General features: G+C 41.1%; 1 protein-coding gene across 1 annotated transcript; it reads left to right on the plus strand.

The window, feature by feature from the left end:
• The first annotated feature begins 2722 nt into the window (after window positions 1-2722).
• chrna6 (cholinergic receptor, nicotinic, alpha 6) lies at window positions 2723-22320 on the plus strand. The gene is made up of 8 exons (XM_086119948.1): window positions 2723-2957; window positions 9869-10008; window positions 11767-11811; window positions 13351-13460; window positions 13820-14027; window positions 16736-17341; window positions 19341-19613; window positions 20380-22320. Exons 1-8 carry the CDS (start codon window positions 2900-2902, stop codon window positions 20503-20505), a joined length of 1566 nt encoding a protein of 521 aa, XP_085976074.1. The 5' UTR covers window positions 2723-2899; the 3' UTR covers window positions 20506-22320.
• Window positions 22321-22683: the final 363 nt, after the last annotated feature.

The raw sequence follows: 22683 nt of genomic DNA on the forward strand, positions 1-22683 counted from the left end.
GAAAAGGCTAGTTGATATGAGTTCCTCGACTCAGCAGCAATGGATCTACACTACAGTGTATCCACCCCAATCCTTTGTAGAATGGCCTCGAATCTGCTGATCATCTGTGTTCCACTAAACCCACCCCAGTGAGGCCATGTGGCCAAGGAGTGTAAAAAAAGGACATTCCGATTTTATTACGTGGGATTGAGGATAAAAGCACTTATCTTGGGGTCAGGAATGTGCTGCAGATATGTGCGTGTGAATAATTCAAGAGAGTCTAAAAGTTCTTGCGGGGGAAGCAGATATTGTTATGTGCTATGTTTCACTTGAGGCAAAAAGATGGCACTAGCGGACGACGGATGAATGAAAGCAGGTGCGAAGGGGAGAACGGCCCTTCACGTGAGGTGAAAGGAGAAGGCAGGATGGCAGGAAGTATAGGATGAAAGACGTATGAAATTAAAAAAAAAGATGTTAAATGAATGACAAGGGGAGATTGTTGGATGAGATGGACTGAAGAGTTACTGTGACACTAGGGAGTGGAGAAAATGTGATCTTAATGGCTTTTGGAGTGTGTGCAGCCAGCCTTTACAAAAAAGAAACATGAATTAAACATGTCTCGATGCAGCGCAGAGGGGCAGGCTATGGTGCGTCACGCTAAACAGCCCTGGCAGAAACACTGACGCTCACCTAGTTCTTCCTTGAAGCGTCCTCACTGATAAGACAGGCAAAGGGAAATATGTCGTCACGCTTCGCACTGAGGTCCGATGTCATCGTCACCAGCAACAACAAAACCACATTATGGCTTTTCATTATGCCTTTCATTCATCCTCTTAATTTATTATTACTGTTTATGTCCTTTGTTGTTCTTGTGTGCGGGGAAACACTGACAGACTGTGTTAAAAAGAAAGTGAGGAAACAGATTGATTGATTATTTTGATGTGATCCAACTAACATGCTCGCTGGAAGTTGAATAGTGTTTATCTGGGTTCGATATGGGGTGCAAAGAAAGTCACCTGCCACAAAACCTGCCTTATCCTATGTTATTCTCCACTTTTTGGCCTACATTCTGTTTAAACCTCTCTCTACAAAAAGTTGAGAAGTGAAGAATGGCACTTCTCACGAAACTACAAAAGCTCAGCGTACAAACATCTTTGAAAATGACCCCAAATAGCAAAGGCATATTTTGAATGACAAAACATCATCTCAATCGAAGCACAACATTGTTATTGTGTAAAACCAGAATTTGATCAATTTTCTGAGTGGATTTCATTTCAAGGCTGAAGTGTATTTAATGTTAATGTTGTGGCTAAGATCAGTAGTTTATATTAAATTAAATTAAATTTTACATCTGATACTGGGGCACAGCTGGTGAATACTGCGGCCCAGTAATAGGGCAGCACATCGATGTTTGATGACGCGCATATAGCCGTGTGTTTAGTTCCAATAAGTTAATTATCTTTTGATTACGGATTGCTTTGTTGCAAACACCAGACATGCAGCTATGGTACAAATTGTCATTTTATAATCGGGGCTTGAGAGACCATCACTGGACTTCCTGTTTGTCACATCAGTCATTCAGAATGAAGGCTCTATTTAGAGATATCTTATGTTGAAGGCTGCATGCTTCAAATGTACATTTGTTTGCTTTCTCTAAATGATTGTCAGCCTCAGGAGCATTTCAAAATGTCTCGCGCAGACTGGCAACTTGTTGTGCTGTTGGGGTTGAAATAACAAAGGGGTGGGGTCTCTCTCTCTCTCTCTCTCTCTCTCTCTATATATATATATATATATATATATATCCATCATTTTCCGAGTGTGTGTGTGTTCATGTAGTCATTTAGTTTTGCAAGCTTTATTATGTTTTGATTTGTTCGTGCGACCTCCTTAAGAATGAAAGAAGCTGTAGTTAAAAAAAATCCAGTTGAGTGCTTTTTGTTACTTGTTTTCTCACCAGTTACTGGAAGGACTTCAACCTGACTGAGGGCACCTGATTACTCGGATGACGTCAAACCAAGCACTGCAAATCCAGTCCCAAGTTAAATTTAATCAGCCTGATCTGAAAGGGGGAATCAAACGATCAGCTAAGGACATAGTGTGAAAACTTGACAGCAAGGCGTTAACCATAACTTTGCTCTCACTGCAGAAGTTTGTGCAAAATTGAAGAGCCAACTGACCATCTCATGAAACTATACAATCCAAATCATAGGAACACACGTAAGATGCAGGGCATTTGAACACATCTGCAAACTACAACCAAAATAAACACATTAAGAGCTCTGCAAATACAATATATGCAATTTTTTGTAATACACATCAATATTTTGTCAGACTTTTGGATACAATTCTTGTATCTAATTTTGTTGCGCAATGTACAATTTGGTATTACGCTCTCTGCATTTACCATCAATTTAAAGTACATACAGTATACAAAATAAATAAAAGCACAAAGTAACATTGAGGACACAACCTACTTTTATTTAATGAATGTCATAATACGAATTATAGGCATTTTCAAATGTTTTCTTTGCACACTGAGACGTGGGAACTATTTAATTAGTATTATTAAAACGCTGTGATTGCACTGGCTTAGCATTAAGGTGTTGTTTTGTTTTGTTTTGTTTTTTTCCTTGCATGTGTGTGCCTGTGTGTGCGTGCGTGGAGTGAGTCGCAGGGATGCAGCAGACCGGAGGAGAAAGGGGAGGGGGAGGAGGAAGAAGAGGAGGAGGAGGAGGGACGAGCGCAGTCAAGTTTGGATCAGGAAGGAGCGACCCGGCAAATCCACACCAACGCTCCTGGACGAGAGACGCGAGCACAGTGCCACTTCTCAAATCACGTTGAACTCGACTGATTCACTCAAAAAGGTGAAGGACAGCGACATAACAACGAACAACATCAACAAAAAAAAAACAGATGAGACATGCATCTAGCTGTAAAATGGACTTGGCTGCTTCTTCTCGGGGGTTTGGTGACACAAGGTAAGTAGGATTTGCCAGTTGCCCCAGTGCATTAGATACCTTCAGAGAGGGATGACTACATAGCATGAGCTTTCTTCAAGTTGTGAGAAGTCAGAAAAAAGGTTGCGAGAGTCCATTAAAGTACCGTATCCTGCATATATGAGTGTAAGTCACCAATTGCTGATATGCAAGCTGTAGAAAACACATACCTTATTCTTTTCTGGAGAAAGCTAAATAATTGGTGTTAACTAGGCCATCAAAAATGAAATGCACAGAAGGCAAATGAATTTGGATGAATGCAAATGTTGTTTTGATGTCGTGATTTCAGGAAACTACATACAGATTACAGGATCTAATTCCCTCTTTGCAGCTAATGAGGGAGGGTAGTTGGGGGTCGGGGTGGGGTGGGGTAGCCTGCTCCGATATGACCTTCTTGTCTTGTTTTGGAATTTATGTTCTCATGGTTACTCACACTACAGTGAAGTTGTTGTAAGCCCATCTGCTTCACAGTTGAGAGGTTCTGGGTTCAAATCTTGGCTTGTAAGTGAACGCTGGCGCGTTTTGGCTGCCGCTGCTCAACCCGTATTGTTTTGTGTTTTTTGTTATTGTAAAGTGTCCTTGGGTGTCTTGAAAGGCGCTTATAAATAAAATCTATTATTATTATTATTATTATTATAACTTTTAACTGACAAAACTAGTCATAAATCAAAAATGTATGTTCTCACCGTGCTTGTGTGAGTTTTTGTCTGGGCACTCCAGCTTCCTCCAACATCAGCCGTCTTCTAAAGTCAGTTGGGAGAGGCTCCAGCCTGCCCACAGCCCTAAAGAAGACAAGCAGTATCGAAAATGGATTTTAGAATTAATTCTGGACCCCATCTTGATACCACAATCTAGTTGGGAGTAAATAAACAGCGCCTCTGGTGGTCGTGGCCCATAGAGCGTTCCATTTGACCTCAATTGCTTCACCACTAAAGATTTCATTCGTATCAATAAATTAATCAATTTTTATGGCCATGCCTAAATAAATGATGGGTGGTTTTGAAAAAACAAAACAAAAAAACAGTCTTTTGTGGTGGAACTGTAGAATTAAACTGAGGAAAAAGTGAGAAGAAACGAGAACTGATGGTGTGCAATTAAGTGAGGGAAGGGTTTTATTTATCTGTGTCTGTGACTGAGGCCGACGGCCCGCATCTGACATATAAATATTCAGCGGAGCATGGATAGGGTAATTATGTGGTGCCATATCAGTGCATTTGCAAGGGTATTGATACAATGGTACCAGGTATCTCATCTATGCCATGTGGCAGATGGACCTTTTATGTTTTACCATCTTCTGCACATAATTCTTTATTGCATGCAGATCCAGTGGGATGGAAGGTGTGCATATATTTTGCTCTCCATCAACATCATAAAATGATAAAATACTTTGGATTTTAAAAATGACAGACATTATATGCCCGCTTCACTATGTAAATGAATAATTCACAAATAGCTCAACTAGTTGAAGTTTTATTCATGATACTGATACATAAAATTGGTTATCACGAAATAATCCAAGCCACACTGATATTGTCAGTATTCTAAATGTGTGTGTGTGCGTGTGTGTGTGTGTGTGTGTGTGTGTGTGTGTGTGTGTGTGTGTGTGTGTGTGTGTGTGTGTGTGTGTGTGTGTGTGTGTTCCAAATGAACCTGCTGCTACAGTACACCTTTTCCAGTTCTGGTAAAAGTTTCAAAGCAGAGGTGTGACCTTTTTGTTTGAATGATGAAATGTCCATTCATTCATCCATCCATTTTCAACACCGCTCATCCTGAACAGTGGGGAGATGCTGCGGCCTATCCCAGCTGACTTCGAGTGGAAGGCACACAACACCCTGAACTGGTTGCCAGTCAGTCGCAGGGTATATACAGAGACAAATGAGCATTCACACCCATATACACACCGTCACTGAGTGGGACCGATCCCAGGCTGCCCGCACACAAGTCAGGCAAGTGTACCACTACACCATCAGCAACTGATTATGAAATATTGCCAGTCAATTGCAGGGCACACATCAACTAACAACCATCTGCGGTCACACTCACACCCAGGGACAATTTTGAGTGTTCAATCAGCCTGCCATGCATGTTTTTGGAATGTGGGAGGAAACCGGAGTACCCGGAGAAAACCCACACAGGCACGGGGAGAACATGCAAATTCCACACAGGAAAGTCGGAGCCGGAATCGAATCCTGCACCTCTGCACTGTGAGGCAGACTCATCAACCAGCCGCCCACTGGGCCGCCCGATTATGAAATGTAGTACTTTAAAACATTTCAATGTAGTCAGTGCAGAATTTTAGTGAAAAGATTCTTGTCATTTAGTCTTCAGTATTTTAAGAATGCACAACAGAATAAATGCAATGTAAGAGCAATCCAGTCAAGTCTGATTTCTATTCTGCCAGTAGGTGATCCATTCGTCAGTCACAGACAGACATCATTTCACACTCACATTCACAGTCACCGAACACGTACACTGAATTTGTCAGGACACAATCTAGGGACATTCAAGTGAAATGAAAATCTATATTTTCGTTTCGTTTCGTTTGTTTATTGAACATAAAACATATACAGTAATAATTTGACAGAAAGTAAGGTAAGTAAAGTAGTAAAAAGAGAAATCAGTCATCATTCAACACAGTTGTAATGTTCAAGGGAGTAGGAAGAAGTAAAGAACGTATTTAGTCCTACCCCGTATGATAATATACTGTATTTGATTTTAAATGTTATATTACACATATGGTACAAAAGTTGAAAAATGCGGCTCTTCAAATGTGTCATTTTGAGTCCACTTTACATTTTAATACATGCAGACGAGGTCCTGTTTACGAACAGTATTTCAATGCATGACTGACGAGCCAGTCAGTGAACTGTGCAACGCAACAATAGTATAGTGTATGTGTGTGTTTGTGTGTGTGTGTGTGCGCGCGTGTGTGCGCGTGTGCATGGGGTGTATGTAGCTGCACGCTAACAAGGATTATATCACCAGGACATTTATAGAGCAGAAGACAGAACAGAAGGAGCATGGCTAAGCACCAAGCGAATCACAGACAAATGTGTTGAAAATACCTCATACACAGCTGTCATTATCTGCCCGATTTCTGAACGCTACATTTAACTTGGAGAGCATGCCATTCCATTCATTTCAACATATTTACACCCGTTTTGCAACCAAATGCTACGACTAAAGTCTGGTTTTAATGTTTTATGGTCAAAGACACGTTCTAAACCCCCAGAGAGAAGAATACGCCCTTCAGCCTGCTCTAATATATTGAATAAATAAGTTGCAGAACAGTGGCAAATATTTGGAATTATATAGATTGGAATGATTGTTAGATCGTTGAAAGAAATGGAAATTTTTAGCACGAGTGTTTCTCAAGGGAAATTTGTGCGATTTCTTTTTCACCTGCTCTTTGCGAGTTGATAAGAGATGGGTGAGAAAGGCCGACGTGGAATCTGTCAACTGTGGATGTTGGTGAATCGTTCTTGAGCTCGTCTCCATACAATCCTGTGACCCTGCTTGACACAAAGTCTGATCATACCGGGAAAGTTGTTGTCACTCACACTGCATTCATGTTAAAGTTGCCTCATCCAATGCATTGACCTCAACTTTCTCTTACTCATTTAAAAGCCTCTGTACACTCAAGCGAGAATGACGCCTAAAAGGCTTTCTGCACACATCAAGGATTCATCTCCTTCACTAGTGCGTGTCTCTCCACCCTGGCTACCTTTTGCTCCTATTCCCTCCCCATCATCCTCCAGAATGACACCCATCTGCAGCCATTTTTCTTCTCACGATCTAAGTTGACCTCCATTGCTCAATGCTTGGCTGCGTTAAATACTCCTCATGAGATCTACACTTCAAGAAACTTGTGCTCCAAGTTTTGACAGCTTCGGCACATTATGTTGAATCATTCATGTTGTGGGTTTTAAGACATGAAAGTAACATCCTTTGCACTTCAGGACATCTTTTTATTCTCCTCTCTGTATTATTTGAACATCATCTTCCTTTTGTAAACGGTGTTTTGCGACAGACAAAAAATGTCAGATTGTATGCCATGTGTTTGTTCAATAAGCATCCGGGTCATCACAGATGCTTTCAACTAATTCCAACGAAAGCCCTGCTGGTATTTTGAGATCCACCAGATAATATGCGTGCGTATGTGTGTGTGTGTGTGTGTGTGTATTCAGCCAGTGGAGAAAGGTAGCTATTTTCACACAATCTTGTATCATAAATAAGATAAGATAAGAAAAGATAACCTTTATCACACACTGGGGAAATTTGCAGAATTGAGAAATGCAGAAATTGCAAAAATGAGGGGTTAACAGATGAGAAGGCCAATAAACTTACGGTCATTTAACACTGACATTCACTGAGCATTTTATTGGGAACCCCTGAAGGAATTAGTTCACTGTAAATTTTTTAAAAAAAAGTACCAATAGTTCAATAAGTTAAAACTTAAATTAATAGCAGTACCAGCAGCAACTCAAACTCAGCATTGAGATGGTTTGATATGTCGCTCTTTTATAAGACGTCGCTTCATTGCGACAGACTGTGGTCAACATAATGCTGTAGCTGTTACAGGGGTCATTTGGGAGTCTGACTGTTTAAAAGTGGCGGAAACAATCAGGGAGCGCAAACTAGAAAAAAACATGCAAATACATGTCAGACAACCATATAAAACAGGGATAAGCAAGTGTTATGGATTTGGGAACTGGACTGTGGAAATGCACTCCCTAATGCCCAGGATTTTTGTATGTTTTATTTCTTTATTGTTTTGAAAAGCAAAAATGTCTTGAATCTGAAAAAAGTATTTAATGCTTTTGACCATAACATTCTTTTGGCAAAATTAACTAAATTAATTTTTAGAGCAAGCAAGCTTTTAACTAGATGAAATCGTATCTCAATAATTGGAAAACCGTGTGTTGCGGTCAATGGTGCCTACCTTGAGTGTCCAATAGGGGTCCCGCAAGGCTGCACATTTGGACCATTCTATTTTTCATTCTGTATGAATTATTTACTTATCCACGAAATGATTCACGGCAAAAATACTCACATAGAAATACATGGCGATAACGAAATAATATATATTCAGCTGCACTGTCTATGACGATAGAGCCCGTAGAGTCTGTCAGTTTGAGTGGCCACGTTATATAGAATAAAAAATTAACAACAAGTGGAGAGATAGTGATTCTGAAATTGACGCTCTTAAGATGCAAGCAAGCAGAAAGTGGAGCTCATTTTCGACCAGAATTAAGTGTGTAAAGGTTCGCAATGTAAAATGCAAACCGTGTCAAATGTGCGCATTTGTGTGTGTAAGGGAGTGATCAAAGAGCTATTTAGTCAGTTCTGTTTCTGTGAATTAACTAAATGAAGCACCATGATGGTTAATTTAACATCAAGCCTTTATGTAATTACCCAGCGTACACCTTCTGTCTTCTTTTATTGGCTCGAACGTGGTATCATCTTTTTGCATGACACTAATGCAATCTTTGCCTAAAACAGATCACCTCTTTACCTAACCTTAATGTAACCTTTCTAATAAATGTAGTGTACAAGCGCAGCATTCACAGAATGGAAAAATTATTCATTAACTATTAACTTACAACTTACACATAGACGAACAACCATCCACATTCACAATCACACCTTGGGACAATTTAAAGAATTCAATCTCCCATGCATGTTTTTGGAATGTGGGAGGAAACAGAGGCGTACCCAGAGAAAACCCACGCAGGCACAGGAAGAACATACAAACTCCACACTGGAAGCGTGTGTGTGTGTGTGTGTGTACTGTATATAAACAGTTCGAGGGCCCTGAACCTGATAATTGCCCGTGCGACCCTTGGTGGCAAAGAATGTCATTATTTCTTTACAATAACTGTTGATGAGTCTTGCATTGCTTTGGAGGAATTTTGGCTCACTCTTTGAACACTCTCTTATTGGAGAGTTTTTGAGCTTGGAATGCTCACACTACAGCCGAATACCCAATTGAATGATGTCCATGGAGCGACTTGGCGATTTGGGACATTCAGAAGTAGTTTTGCTGGTATGTTTTGGGTCATTGACGACATGCACAACCCAAGGGTGCTGGAGCTTGAGGGTATAAACTGATGGCCAGACATTTTGCCATCATGTTTGACTGTTGGCATCAGTCGTGTAACTCGGATGTGAAGAGTACTCTCATGTAGGTGTGTGTATTTGTCACCGGGGGTATTTTTTTTATCTTAAATACATCAATCTGGCCTGCGGTACTTTGAGGTCAATCATGTGCCAAACAATATCCTTCAGCAGTGGTTCACAAAGTGCGGTACAATGAAAAACAGTGAAACATGATCGCAATGTGTGCAACTGATGTCCGAACTTCTTGTTTTTTAAATGCAAATCTAACATACTTTTTTTTCCAATGTATGTGCAACTCCCTCCCATCTTTTTTTTTTAAGCAGTCTTGCTGAGTACAATTCAGTTGTATTTAAAGTAAAAGTACAATGCATTTGCATTTAATCATTTTCATTTTTTTTAAATAACATTTATTAAGGTACATTTTTATGTAGCTTTTATGTGCAACATTTTAATTGAATACCCAAGTAGTTTTTTGAATTCCTACGTTCAAGCACAATGTTTATGTTCCTACTGCACATAATGCAACAGTGATTTATAATAATTATAATAAATAATAAATTGCACAGACTTTTTAGGAATACATTCCGTGCTTTGTTCTTCATGAACTCGCAGCATAAACTATATAAGTTATTATTTCTTCAGCTTCCCTTTGCCGACTCGACCTCACCCATGAACATTGATTTGATTTGACATTTCCTTTCCAAATTCAGATGCACTTTTATCAAGTACACGTGCTCTTGGCTTGCCTGTCTCTTTTCTCACTGCACCTTCAGACAGCCTTGCATCTAAAGCAGAAGATCGCCTCTTCAGAAAGCTCTTCAGGAGGTACAACCAGTTCATCAGACCAGTGGAGAACGTCTCAGACCCTGTCACGGTGGAGTTTGAAGTTTCCATCTCACAACTGGTCAAAGTTGTAAGTTAAACTCACACAGACGCTGAATAAATGTGATCATAGTTCTGCTCATGGTATGGCACAGGGCTGGCTCGCTCATTAGCTGACCTGGGCAGATGCGCTGTGCACTCTAGGTGGTGCCAAAAATCGGGTGAAGATTCACTTTCAATATAATTATAGTCAAAGGATGAATGAAATTGTTTTTAAGGGTGGCTCAGTGGTACACTGGGGTCACGGGTGTGCTGGAGCCTATCCCAGCTGACTTAGGGCAGTAGGCAGGGGACACTCTGAACTGGTCAATCGCCGGATCCTCATAGACAAACAACAATTCACACTTACAATCACACCTAAGGACAATTTCAGAGTGATCAATTAATATACCATGCATGTTTTCGGGAATGTGTGTGGAAACCAGAGAACCTGGAGAAAACCCACGCAGGCAAGAGGAGAACGTGCAAACTCCACACAGGAAGGCCGTTATGAAATGGGATCTGATCTTCATCTAAGTCACAACATTGCAGTCGAGAAACCCAGCCTGCTCAGAGTCATACAAGACAAAAAAAATGATGTGTTCATGTTTTCATTGAAGACACAATGTCAACATTCAATGCGTAGAGTGAAACACTTGGCTAATAGATTTTCCAAAAGCTCCACTGGGTCAGGAGTCAGCTAACTATAAGATCACAGCAGGAATTATCAATGAGGTCAAGAACAATCTTAGGCGTGATTTCAGAAACAAAAATCATAAATCAAGAATGGGTGTCATTTGAGGACATCTCAGAGGTAGCCGTAGCAGTTTGGGAAAAAAGAAAAAAAAAGACGGCTGCAGAGTAAGTTTGTTGAAAAGTGCCTTGGGGTTTCAACACAATAGTGGCAAAATGTTGTGTGGAGAGGGAAAAAAAAAGACACCGCACACCACCATCAAAATCTCATCTCAACTATGAAGTATAAACAAGCGGGCATCATCGCTTTGCTGCCTCAGGTCTAGAATGCATTATATCATTGATGAGGAAATTCATTTCCAAGTTAATCAAGAAATTCTGCAGGCGAACTGAAGCCACAGACATCCCTCTGCCAATCGAAGCCTTCTGAACTGGTCCAGTCTTGACCTTAACTCAATTGAGATGCTGTGGCATGACCTCAAGAGACCACACCAGACATCTCAAGACTGTTGCAGAGCTGAATCAGTTTAGTCAAGAGAAATTGTCCAAAATTCTTCTTGACAGTTGTGCAGATCTGAGCTGCAACTGCAGTACACAAACCCGTTGTTAGAGGTGATTGCCGCTAAAGGATACCCAACCACTTCATTTCATCAGCTGTGATGTTTATTTGGTGTGAAAACAATAGTTGGTGCGGCCTTTGTTTAAAAAAAGGGAGTTGTCCAGTTTGTTAATTAGATGAACATAAGATCACATTTTATGACCAATTTATGGAGAAATGCAGGTCATTCCAAAGGTTTTTTTTCTTGCATTCGCATATGTTCTATTTTTGTTTTTAATGAACGTGGCAATGTCGATTCTGTTGCTGAACAAGTATAGGGAGATCCAGCAGTTAAAATGAAAAAAGAAAAACTAGCAATATTACATTATAATTTCATTTATATGAATGAATATATCCAATAAAGCACAAGCGTGGAAGCAAAAACACAAAGCATTTTACACCCAAGCAATTGTACTGGGACAGTGACCCACTTTCTCTTTATGGAATCCATATGCAATATTGGACTCACTGGAAAAAAAAAATACACACAAGTTCACATCCTTCTCTGCTTCTCTGTAGGATGAGGTCAATCAGATCATGGAAACAAATTTGTGGCTCAGGCATGTAAGTACGTGTATGCGTACACTCACACACACATACACATCATACACACTACTGGGTAAAATAATTTGATCAAATTCCCATGTGGACCACCACAAGAGGTGGGCTGTCAATGTTTGTGTGGTACAAAGACACACTTGTCAAATTGTGTGCTTCTCATTTTACTTAGAATGATCAACAATAGCCGAGGTGAAGAGTAGCTCTACGGACTAATCAGTGTGAAATGCCACTGTTAATGCTTTAGCCTCACTCCATGCATGCCATCACGCCGTTTCCAGTTTTTACTGAAATGTTAAACACAGAACTCAAGGTTGTACCAGTAAGACAAAGCTATTTCAAATGGGTGAAATGATCATTGCTAACAGGAGCATGTATCGTCACGCAGTTCCTCTCTGCAGGTCTTGAACCACATACGGTACACTAAACTCTTGACTTCGCCCTGCCACATACTCATTCAATCGTCATATTTGCTCTCATTGTATGTGTGCGTTCAAGTGCTTTTGATAAGAGCCTAATCGACGCGTGTCATTAGAGTCACAATTTTTAACTTAGTACATGTCTGTTTGATGGTGATACCATTCAACAGAACACAGGTTGTTGCCGCGATCTTTTTCTCCACTCGAAAATTCATTAAAATTGTCTCTAGAGGTTACTTTTGTTTGTCGAGTCTCAGCTATCTATTTTTAAGAATATCATGAGAGAGCGGATTAACGCCACTGTAGCAACTCTCCAGGCGCATCTCCAGGCCTGTTTCTAGGTATATTCAACTCATTCTGTAAAAACATTCTGCTCATGCTGCTGCTTCATACGTTGATCTGAACCTTGTCAAATGAGTTTAATGCATGACGTGCTTTCATACCCTCCTGGTTCGCAATGTATTTTGTGTCATACAAAATGTTTTGTATATCAGCGGATTTGAAGCGCTTCTATGTTTGCGTCAGTGTGGAATCGGTGGCATTTTATAAACAATAAGGCATCCAGCTCACCCTACCAGGAATTTCATCTCCAGTTTAACATAATCCCAGATAAATGGGAAAGGCAGTGTAGCATGAAGTGGTTATTTCAACGGCTCTCGGGTTGGTACTGGGCATTAATCCGCCCGGCTAATGAAAGACTTCATCTTGATTGGCATGCAAATGGGCAAGACTAATGGCTCGTGAAACATTACCTGCAGGTATGTTGACAGAATAGCAAGTGAATCCTGTCGTTTTGTTGATTGACTTGCTCCATAAAACAGATTGACTCCTCAGTACCCGGTAAATGTTATTTTTTGCTCACAGTGACACAGTCAGTGCTTCAAGCAGGCATGAATGCATTACATCCCCGCCATACAATTATTATTTACTTTTTTTTTGGGGGGGGGGGGTATGTAAATACCGGTAGTCGTTTTCTGCAAGAAGAAACAAAGCCTCAAAAGAAAGTGCACACTAAGAATACATCATTCAGTTTTTGTATGCATGTTGGTTTCTTGAGGTGCCTGTACATTTTGCAGCTTTGACAGCAAAAACAGAGTGATCATCGACCTCTCTCGTTGTTTTTCAGATTTGGAATGATTACAAGCTGCGATGGATGCCCCATGATTTTGATGGAATAGAGTTCATTCGAGTCCCATCAAACAAGATCTGGAGACCCGATATTGTTCTGTACAACAAGTGAGCGCGTCAATCCCATTAACCGTCTCTTTGCCACCACGAATGCACACGTCGTGCGAGATTTGAATGACAATGGATAACAACATAGTTTATTCAGCCTCTGGTGCTACATTCTTTACATGTCTCCGAATGACACTGGAACAAACAGACTAAGAATGTATAGCTATACGTCCTCTTTTTATTATCGTAGCTGCCACAGGAACAAAAATATGCCACCTATTTTATCCTGTTTCTTGTTTGCATGCCGTCCTTCAGTATTTAACATGTCATCCTTTAACCTGTGTGTCCTTTTCAAATCGCCATGTCAACGCTGATGTTGTTACACGTCCGCATACTGTACACATGCGCTTCATATGCAGTGCTGTTGGGGATTTCCTGGTGGAGGATAAAACCAAGGCACTGCTCAAGTTTGATGGTACAATAACCTGGATTCCTCCCGCTATTTTCAAATCCTCCTGCCCTATGGACATCACCTACTTCCCGTTCGACTATCAGAACTGCTCAATGAAGTTCGGCTCATGGACTTATGACAAAGCCAAAATTGACCTGGTACTTATTGGATCTAAGGTCAGTGTTCGGGACAATACACGGGGATGCAAAAGTAGATATGCAGTAGTGTCACTTCGGTGACGTTAGTGACATATGATGAATGTTTTTTTTATTTGGTAGGTTAATTAAACACTCTAAATTGTCCCAAAGTATGATTGTGAGTCTGAATGGTTGTGTGTCCTGCGATATGCTGGCAACCAGTTCAGAGTACTGTATATCTACTGATTGAAGTCAGTTGGGAAATGCTCCAGCACACGCACGGATTAGAAAATGGATGGATGGATTATTGAGCACCTATTTTTGCACCCCCTTTATACTGTATTTGAGTTTGTTTATATTGAATTTAATCTTTCCTTTCTGAAGCATGTGGACACTGATCTAATTAAGTGACAAATGCTTTCAAATATCTGATATTGCCATTTAGATGATATGAATTTGAGACAGCTAATTAACTTCAAGGGCGGACGGTGTCGACTGGTTAGCGCGTCGGCTTCATAGGGCAGAGGTGCAAGGTTCGATTCCAGCGGAGTTTGCACGTTCTCCCTGAGGATGCGTGGGTTTTCTCTGGGTACTCTGGTTTCCTCCCACATTCCAAATAACATGCATGGCTGGCTAATGGAACACTCCAAATTGTCCCTTGGTGGGAGTGTGAGCATGAATGGTTGTGTGTCTAAGTGTGCCCTGCGACTGGCTGTGAGCCAGTTCAGGGTGTTCCCCCGCCTACTGCTTGAAAACAGCTGGGATAGGCTCCAGCATGCCCCGCGACCCATGTGAGGATAAGTGGATCAGAAAATGGATGGATGGATAATTAACTTCACAAACTGTCAGCTAACATGATTGAAGCCATTTTTTTGTCCATCAAATATAATTTGGAATTTGATGAGATGAATGTTCAACTAGTCACATCTATTATAGACAAATCAGTTCAACACAACAATGAAATCGACCTTGTGCTATGCTGACAAGCATCCAGACCCTGTAGCAGAAGCTATTTTGCAAAAAACAAAACAAAACAAAACAAAACATTTTTCGAGTAAGAAAATAATTCTGTTCCCAGTTACTACTAGGCTGGCATCAATGTTCATCGAAGGCTGTGTTCACACTGCAGGACATGATACTTAATTCAGATGTTTTGTTAAATGGAATCTTTTTTGTGTGGTTGTTCACATTCTAGAAAAAACGCAACTTCTAATGTGAACGGAATGGGTCCATGAAGCACGTGCACAAAACATGACGTCACATGGTGCAGCATTTACAGAAGTAAATATGGCTTTAAGTGGACGTTTCACTCCTAATGCATTTGCGGCAATTTCAACAATTTTGTGCTTGAACTGACCAACCCCCTCCATTTATCTGGAGGGTCTTCCTTTCGCTGCTGACTGTTTTCTTAGCCTTCTCCACCATTGTTCTTTGCACCTGCTGTTTTTTTTTTAAGAAAGAAAATTGTGCCATCTTCCACCTTTTGATAAGATATAGGTGGGATGAGCCTGACCTGTGCAGCCATAATGCAGTCACAACAGCTACCGTACACACATCTCCAATTTACATCCACACATCAAAGAGGCCTAGGTCAGATTTGAAAAAAAAAAAACATCTATAATGTACACAAAAAAAAATCTGATACATATCTTTGTCACGTTGGTGTTGGTGGACCCAAAAAGCAGGCAGGAGGCAGGAGCCGGGTGAACTTGACGAAATCCAAGGAAACAAAATCCAGAACACCCACAGTCTGGAAAACAAAACGAATCCAAAGTAGCAAACAAAACCCAAGACTGAAAACAAAACATGACACGTGCACACAGCAACACACAACAATGACCCGACACTGAGTTATCGTGCCGGGAGTCCTTTTATACAGACAACTAATGACACAATGACCAACAGGTGTGCAGCTGCAGGCGGAGCCCTGCAGTGCCACCTGTTGGTCACAAACAGAACCATGACAATCACAAGGCAAAAAACAACAAACAGGATTTGACCTGCAGTATGAACATAGCCTACTTGAGTGCCACCAACTTCTAAACGTTTGTAGTCGTCTCTGTTTTTGTTTCATTTAAATTCAAGTGGGTAGCTGCTGCCAAATATATCACCTTAGCAAGATGGGATCGCGAGACAGTCTCATAAGTCAAGCACACTGTAGAGGAAACAAAAATTGCTGACCATTGTATTGAATTGTGAATGAAAGACAAAGGATGAGCATTTCATAACAAGGACTTGGAGTTACGTTCTCAAGAGACCTGCATCAACAGTAACATTGATGAGCGGCATCTTGCAGACACGTGCCTTTATTATTCAGAAGAAAATCTGACGCCACTTTGATCTTAAATCTTATTTTAAATATTATTATCGTTGTCTTGATTATATTTGGTCTCAAAGCCTTTTAGGCAGCGGGAGTGTGCTGTTCAAGCATGCTCAAGAATTAAACCGATTTTAGGAAACTGTCGAAGAAAAGCAGTCAAAATTGAATTCCGGTGCCAATTCAGTCACATTACCAGAAATCTAGTGGGTGCACAACCTCCGGCACTATAGTAGCTTGCATTCTATGCGCCTTATAATGCGGCATGTACGAAAACAGTTTTAAAATAGGCCATTCATTGAAGGTGCGCCTTATACTCCGAAGCGCCTTATAGTGTGGAAAGTATGTGGTGCAGATCCAAATTTGGATCGTTCAGACTGGCGGACAACGTCATCGATTGTGTAACTACAGCTTTGTATCCGTCATTTAGGTCAACCTCAAAGACTTCTGGGAGAGCGGTGAGTGGGAGATCATTGACGCTCCAGGCTACAAGCATGACATCAAGTACAACTGCTGCGAGGAAATCTACCCAGACATCACTTACTCCTTCTACATCCGTCGACTGCCACTCTTCTACACCATCAACCTCATCATCCCCTGCCTCCTCATCTCCTTCCTCACAGTGCTGGTTTTCTATCTCCCGTCCGACTGCGGAGAGAAGGTCACGCTCTGTATCTCCGTCCTGCTCTCCCTCACTGTATTTTTACTCGTTATCACCGAGACCATCCCCTCCACATCTCTGGTCATCCCGCTGATTGGAGAGTATCTGCTCTTCACCATGATCTTCGTCACGCTCAGCATTGTCATTACGGTTTTCGTGTTGAACGTGCATTACCGCACCCCCATGACGCACACGATGCCCGGATGGGTGCGCTCGGTGTTTCTAAAAGTGCTGCCGAGGATTATGTTGATGCGGAGACCAACTGATGAAGACAGCAGCAAGGCTGGAGGGTTGGACGACAGTGGGGAGGCAGGAGGAGCTGGAGGGGGAGGAGGAGGCAGAGGAGCCAAGAAGAGGAAGAATAACTTGACGCAGGCAAGAGTTCCTTCATCCATTTGTGCATAGACGGGAGTGTCATGTCACAACGTGTCAAACAGAGGTACATCTGCCAAATAGAGGAAGTAAACCCAAGTGTTCTATGTTCAAGAAAAACGACATACACTTCTACTCACTGTTCTAAACAACAGTACTCTCTTCTGATGACTGCTGTTTGTTTCTTCCATTTCCTAGTCCAAACATGGTGCTTATTCCTACATTCCAAAAATAAACATGTTAGTTTAACCGAAGTCTCAAATTGCCCATTGGTGTGGTTATGAGAGTGAATAGTTGTTTGTCGATTTGTGCCGGGCCTGGTGATGGACTGGCGAACAGTCCGGCATGTACCACACTGCTTGCACAAAGTCAAAGGTAGGCTGCAGCCCACCAAGTGGATGGATGGATTTTACCTGCTTACGTAACGTTGAATCAGTGTGTAGAATGTGTGGTGCACAGCCATTTCTGCTCCAAACCAAAGACAAAACAGAGAGCAACAACAATAAACATGATAGCTACATGCCTAAAATTGCCGGGAAAAAGGTAAAACCCGGTGCTGGGTCCAATGCTGAGTTTCTTATATGCACATTAGGATGAGGATTTGAACCAGTTCAAGATTTGTTGGTTCAGGATTTTGAACCACCAGGGGGTTAAAAACTACTCAAACCGCTAAGTAAAAGCTACCAAGGAAATGCGTTACCAAGTCATCACACAGTATAGCTGTGGTTTAACCCCCCCCACCCCCCTCCCAAATATTTCTTTTTAAACATTTTCTGCTGAGAAACAATATTCCCTGGTCAGGGGTTACCACAACAAGCCGCTCGCATGATGGGCTCTATTTTTGTGCCCAGCAAAAGTCTCGCGCTAAGCCGTCTAACTTTGTCCATGGGTAGATTCTTCTTTCTTTTTGTATATTATTTATTCGTGAAGATAGAATAGGGCATTTTGCACTGTTTTGCTGGCACGCGCAAAGTGCATTCATATCGGTGAAATACCTAAATAGGTAAAAAGAACTGACCTTGCGGACGATGTTGTTGGCCATGCATGTGATGTGTACATTTAGAGACCGCCTTGTAGCCATGACCTGTGTAACCCAAGTCCCCCATGCACCCCTCCAAGTTGTACAGCGGGGTACTATTAAAATTGCTTGAAGATTATAATGATAATAATTGGTTCAATGAATTGACTTCTACAATGATTCGGATGTCCCCCACTGTTGTGAGTACAATAACATCCGGCCACACATGTCCGCGGAGCTCAGAATCTGTCTGCCTGAGCCCTGTTTAAATCCACAAAAATCGCAGTACACCATCTGCGCTACCATTACGATTGGTTTTACAGAGTCTAAAATCTAGTTTACTTTTTTTCACCAAAATCATAGATGCGCCAGGGGCGCGGCAGCCCCGTCTGCTGAAGCACGCTGTTCGCCACATACCCCTCTAGCCACCACCAAAATATTACATTAAATTGATTTCAACTTCAGTACACAACAACTGTCCAAAATGGCGAACACCTTCAGCTCACCCAAATCCAATCCTCAAACCAATATGATGGGTCAAAATAATTAACCCAACCTTGGGTAAAAATAACCCAATCTGCTCGAAATCCACAGCTACTCATCAAGTGTGTTAGTTTGTAAAACTCTGATGGTGTGTTCAGAACAAAATTAAGTTTCTTTACTGCAGCCAGTAGTCGAGCTGCAGACTGAGCTTGACTGAGAAGTCGATTTGCATCCCCATCGACATAAAACCTCTTTGACAGATATTGGTTTGTTAAATTGTTACACAGTCCTCTGGTAGATGTCAAATCACCTCATGAATGTGATTTATCTCTGATGTGGGAAGAGCTCGGTGGTGCCTGCTATGGTAAAGCAGTGAACATATCGAAACCATTCATATTTTTTGTATGCATTTCCTCTTCTCACAACGCTGTTGAAAAGATGTTTATTTTTGAACGTATTATCAAGAGACTGAACTTTTATGTTTTTATTTTTGCTTTCCAGCAGGTTGGCGGGGGTTCCCTAAATTGTCTGGAGTTTGGGGACACGACATTGTCCTCCATGGAAGGCTGCGCTGGGAAAAAATGCTCTTGTCCCTGCCAGCACGGGAAGGAAAGTCCTGAATCGACAACAACTGTAAAAACGACACGTCAGCTGAGTCCACAGAGCATAAATTCAGTCGTGGCCTTCTCTGTTGTGTCACCCGAGATTAAGCAGGCCATCGAGAGCGTCAAGTATATCGCTGAGAACATGAGAAGCCGAAACGAAGCCAAAGAGGTCAGTTGTTATCCTTTGTGGCCGACACAAGTGAACTCTGTCATCTCTGTAGAAATGTCATGTCTGTGCTTAAAATTAGGGATGCATGAAAATGAAAATTCTTGGTCAAAACCCCCCAAAAAGAGGAAACCAAAACTGAAAAAAAAACAGAAAAAAGAAAGAAATGATAATATTGTCCCTTTAGACACCCCTAAAATTCCTTGAGCGGATCCTTTTTGCACGTTGCCAAATTTGTTTTAGGCTATGTTCATAATGCTGGTCAATTCAATTTTTTTAGAATTTAGAATTAAATCGAATAGTAAATTCAATTTGGACGCTTGATAAACCCTGCAGCGTTTTTGAGGGAAAATATGTACAGCACAGCACACAAACCCCATACATAATGTATGAATGCAAAAACACACTTAGGAGAGCTCTGCTTGATCTCAGAACACAAATGTTGCAGATTCCAGCCTGTCCCAAAACAATACAATCATGTTATTTATAAACACACTTCTTGGAATTGAATCGTTTTTCCCTACTCACTCTTTCAGTTAAAAATGCAGCAGCAAAAAATGCCCCATAGGAGAGTAAACTTCTGGAATGCAAAATGGTATTCATCATAACAGCTATGCCAAAGCACTTCCAGTGACACTCTGATTTTCAGTGTAGAAGTGTCTGTTAAGTTGTCCATTTTCAGTGAAACAACAAGAAATTTTCAACTCCTTTATTTTTAAAACCATAACTGAAATCTTTTCTGTCCTTTTGCCCCTTCTCTGACTCGCAGGTGGAAGATGACTGGAAGTACGTTGCCATGGTGATTGACAGAATCTTCCTATGGGTTTTTGTGACTGTGTGTGTCCTGGGGACAGTGGGCCTCTTCCTTCAACCCCTTTTTGGATTCGTCTCATAACCCCTCACCGATCAGCGTTCACTGCGACCGCGATTGGACCATTCTGAAAAAAATGACCCATTTGATGACAAAACAATTGACTCAAAGAGCACTCGTTGATCATTTCCTTTTGCTTTTTTTTGCCTTTTGCATAGAGCAGCATACATTTTTAATGCCTTAATTTTATGCTGCATATTGTTTTACTCCAACTACCCCCAAATGAATACCATGCCATAAGAAGGCATCTTCATAAAAGTTTTATAAATAGTCTCGAAATAAGACAACTCTTACTGTTAAAGTCTGCAAGTCATTAATAAAGCAACAATTATTCGGCTTGTTCTGGCTGTTGCTGCTCTTAGGCACAATTCGACTTGCATAAACTACACATGCAGTTTCTTACGCTCACCTATTTGCTAAAACGGAACTTTAGACATATGGCAGGAGTGGTCATAACAAAAGCATTAGTAGGGCTAATTTACTGTATACACCTGTTTTAGGCTGGCGCCTGTGTTGTTGAAACCTGAGACAATAATACTTCAAATGACGGTACGAGTCCCCACTGGCTCTCCCGATCATGTGTGTATTCAAATTCTTAAGTGTACGTAATTTATTATATAAAACAGCGTTGAATTCAATTTACACTGTTTGACAGCCTCGACAGTAGTCAGGAAGCAGACTTAGCATTTGTCCAGCCATTTCTTTTTGTCTGCAACAACACTTGATTAGTGACCCTGCGATTCCAAAGTCATGAGCACAAAGTGATCCCTCCCATGACCAAAAACTCACTAATTCGTTATGCATTTTACAACAACCTGTTGCCCCTTTGTGGCCTTGGGGCTCCTGTCCTTGTTGCTAAAAAATGCTTGAGTGCTGACGCGGACTCGGCTATACTACAGAACCTTTTGATGGGGAGATCATGTATGTTTACTTCTTCTATCTGTATTTGCCAAATGAATGAGATGAAAGCAAATTGAAAAGCATTCTTAGTGGCGCGATGAGCAGCAAAAGACACACCGAGGAAAGCCGACAAGAGGAAAACACACAATTTAAGGATGGAGGCAGACGAGCTGTCAGTGAAGCATCTTGCTAACCACCACTAAGTTAGCATACATGAAGGTCACGTGTATTTTTTTTCCCCTTTCGTCCTTTTTGAGGCATACTGTTTTAAATGGTTAAACTGATTTCAACAATGTGGAAAAAAACTTGAGCCTGATAATTCTGGTGTGCACAACCTCTTCTCTGTGGCTAAAGTAGCTTTGTTGAAAAACTATTTAATTGACTTCGGACCAGTGACTTACAGCAACTATGTTTTTCTCTCAATTACTTTGATTGGAATACATAATCATTCACACACTCATCGCCTTTCTGAGTCATTTTCATATAGAAGTCAGATTTGTGACGTGTACTAGCAATTAATGAATAAGGGCAGGCTGTTCTTTTTTTGTTTTTGTAATTAGAATCCATGTGTTTCTAAATGTTCACAATGATTAACATTCCACATGTTAATTGGTTTACCCTACCTAGAAAATATTGAATCCAATGTACTTGGTTGGTTGCTCCCAAAATAGCATTGCATTTAATCATCAAGGAATAGTTTCTAATTTGGTGCCTGTTAATTCTTGTTTTTCTTACCACTTTGGATTAAGGACTTTTGATGCTTTGTGAGAAGCAGCAGTCAGGATTGCCAATAATGCATGGTAATGAAATGTGCAGTTCTGACTGCAGAGATCCAATTGAATTGGGCCTTTTTGATACACTGTATAAAGGGTTTCTAAAATGTGTTTTCCCTTTTTAATGGGTTGACTCTGAAAAACAAATAAATGTAATATTTCGCCATTGTGATGTATTTCTTGTTCACCTATACAACCTACAAAGGAGGTAGTGTTGATGAAGTTTGGGCATTTATTGGAAGTAAGCATTTCATTCATTCATTCATCTTCCAAACCGCTTTATCCTCACTAGGGTCGCGGGGGGTGCTGGAGCCGATCCCAGCTGTGTTCAGGCATTAGGCGGAGGACAACCTGAACCGGTTGCCAGCCAATCGCAGAGCACACAGAGACGAACAACCATCCACGCTCACACTCACACCTAGGGACAATTTAGAGTGTTCAATCAGCCTGCCATGCATGTTTTTGGAATGTGGGAGGAAACCGGAGCACCCAGAGAAAACCCACGCAGGCCCGGGGAGAACATGCAAAC

The sequence above is a fragment of the Hippocampus guttulatus genome, chromosome 9, assembly GCF_054856545.1.
Source record: "Hippocampus guttulatus isolate MCC_2025c chromosome 9, RoL_Hgut_1.0, whole genome shotgun sequence".
Classification (NCBI taxonomy): Eukaryota; Metazoa; Chordata; class Actinopteri; order Syngnathiformes; family Syngnathidae; genus Hippocampus; species Hippocampus guttulatus.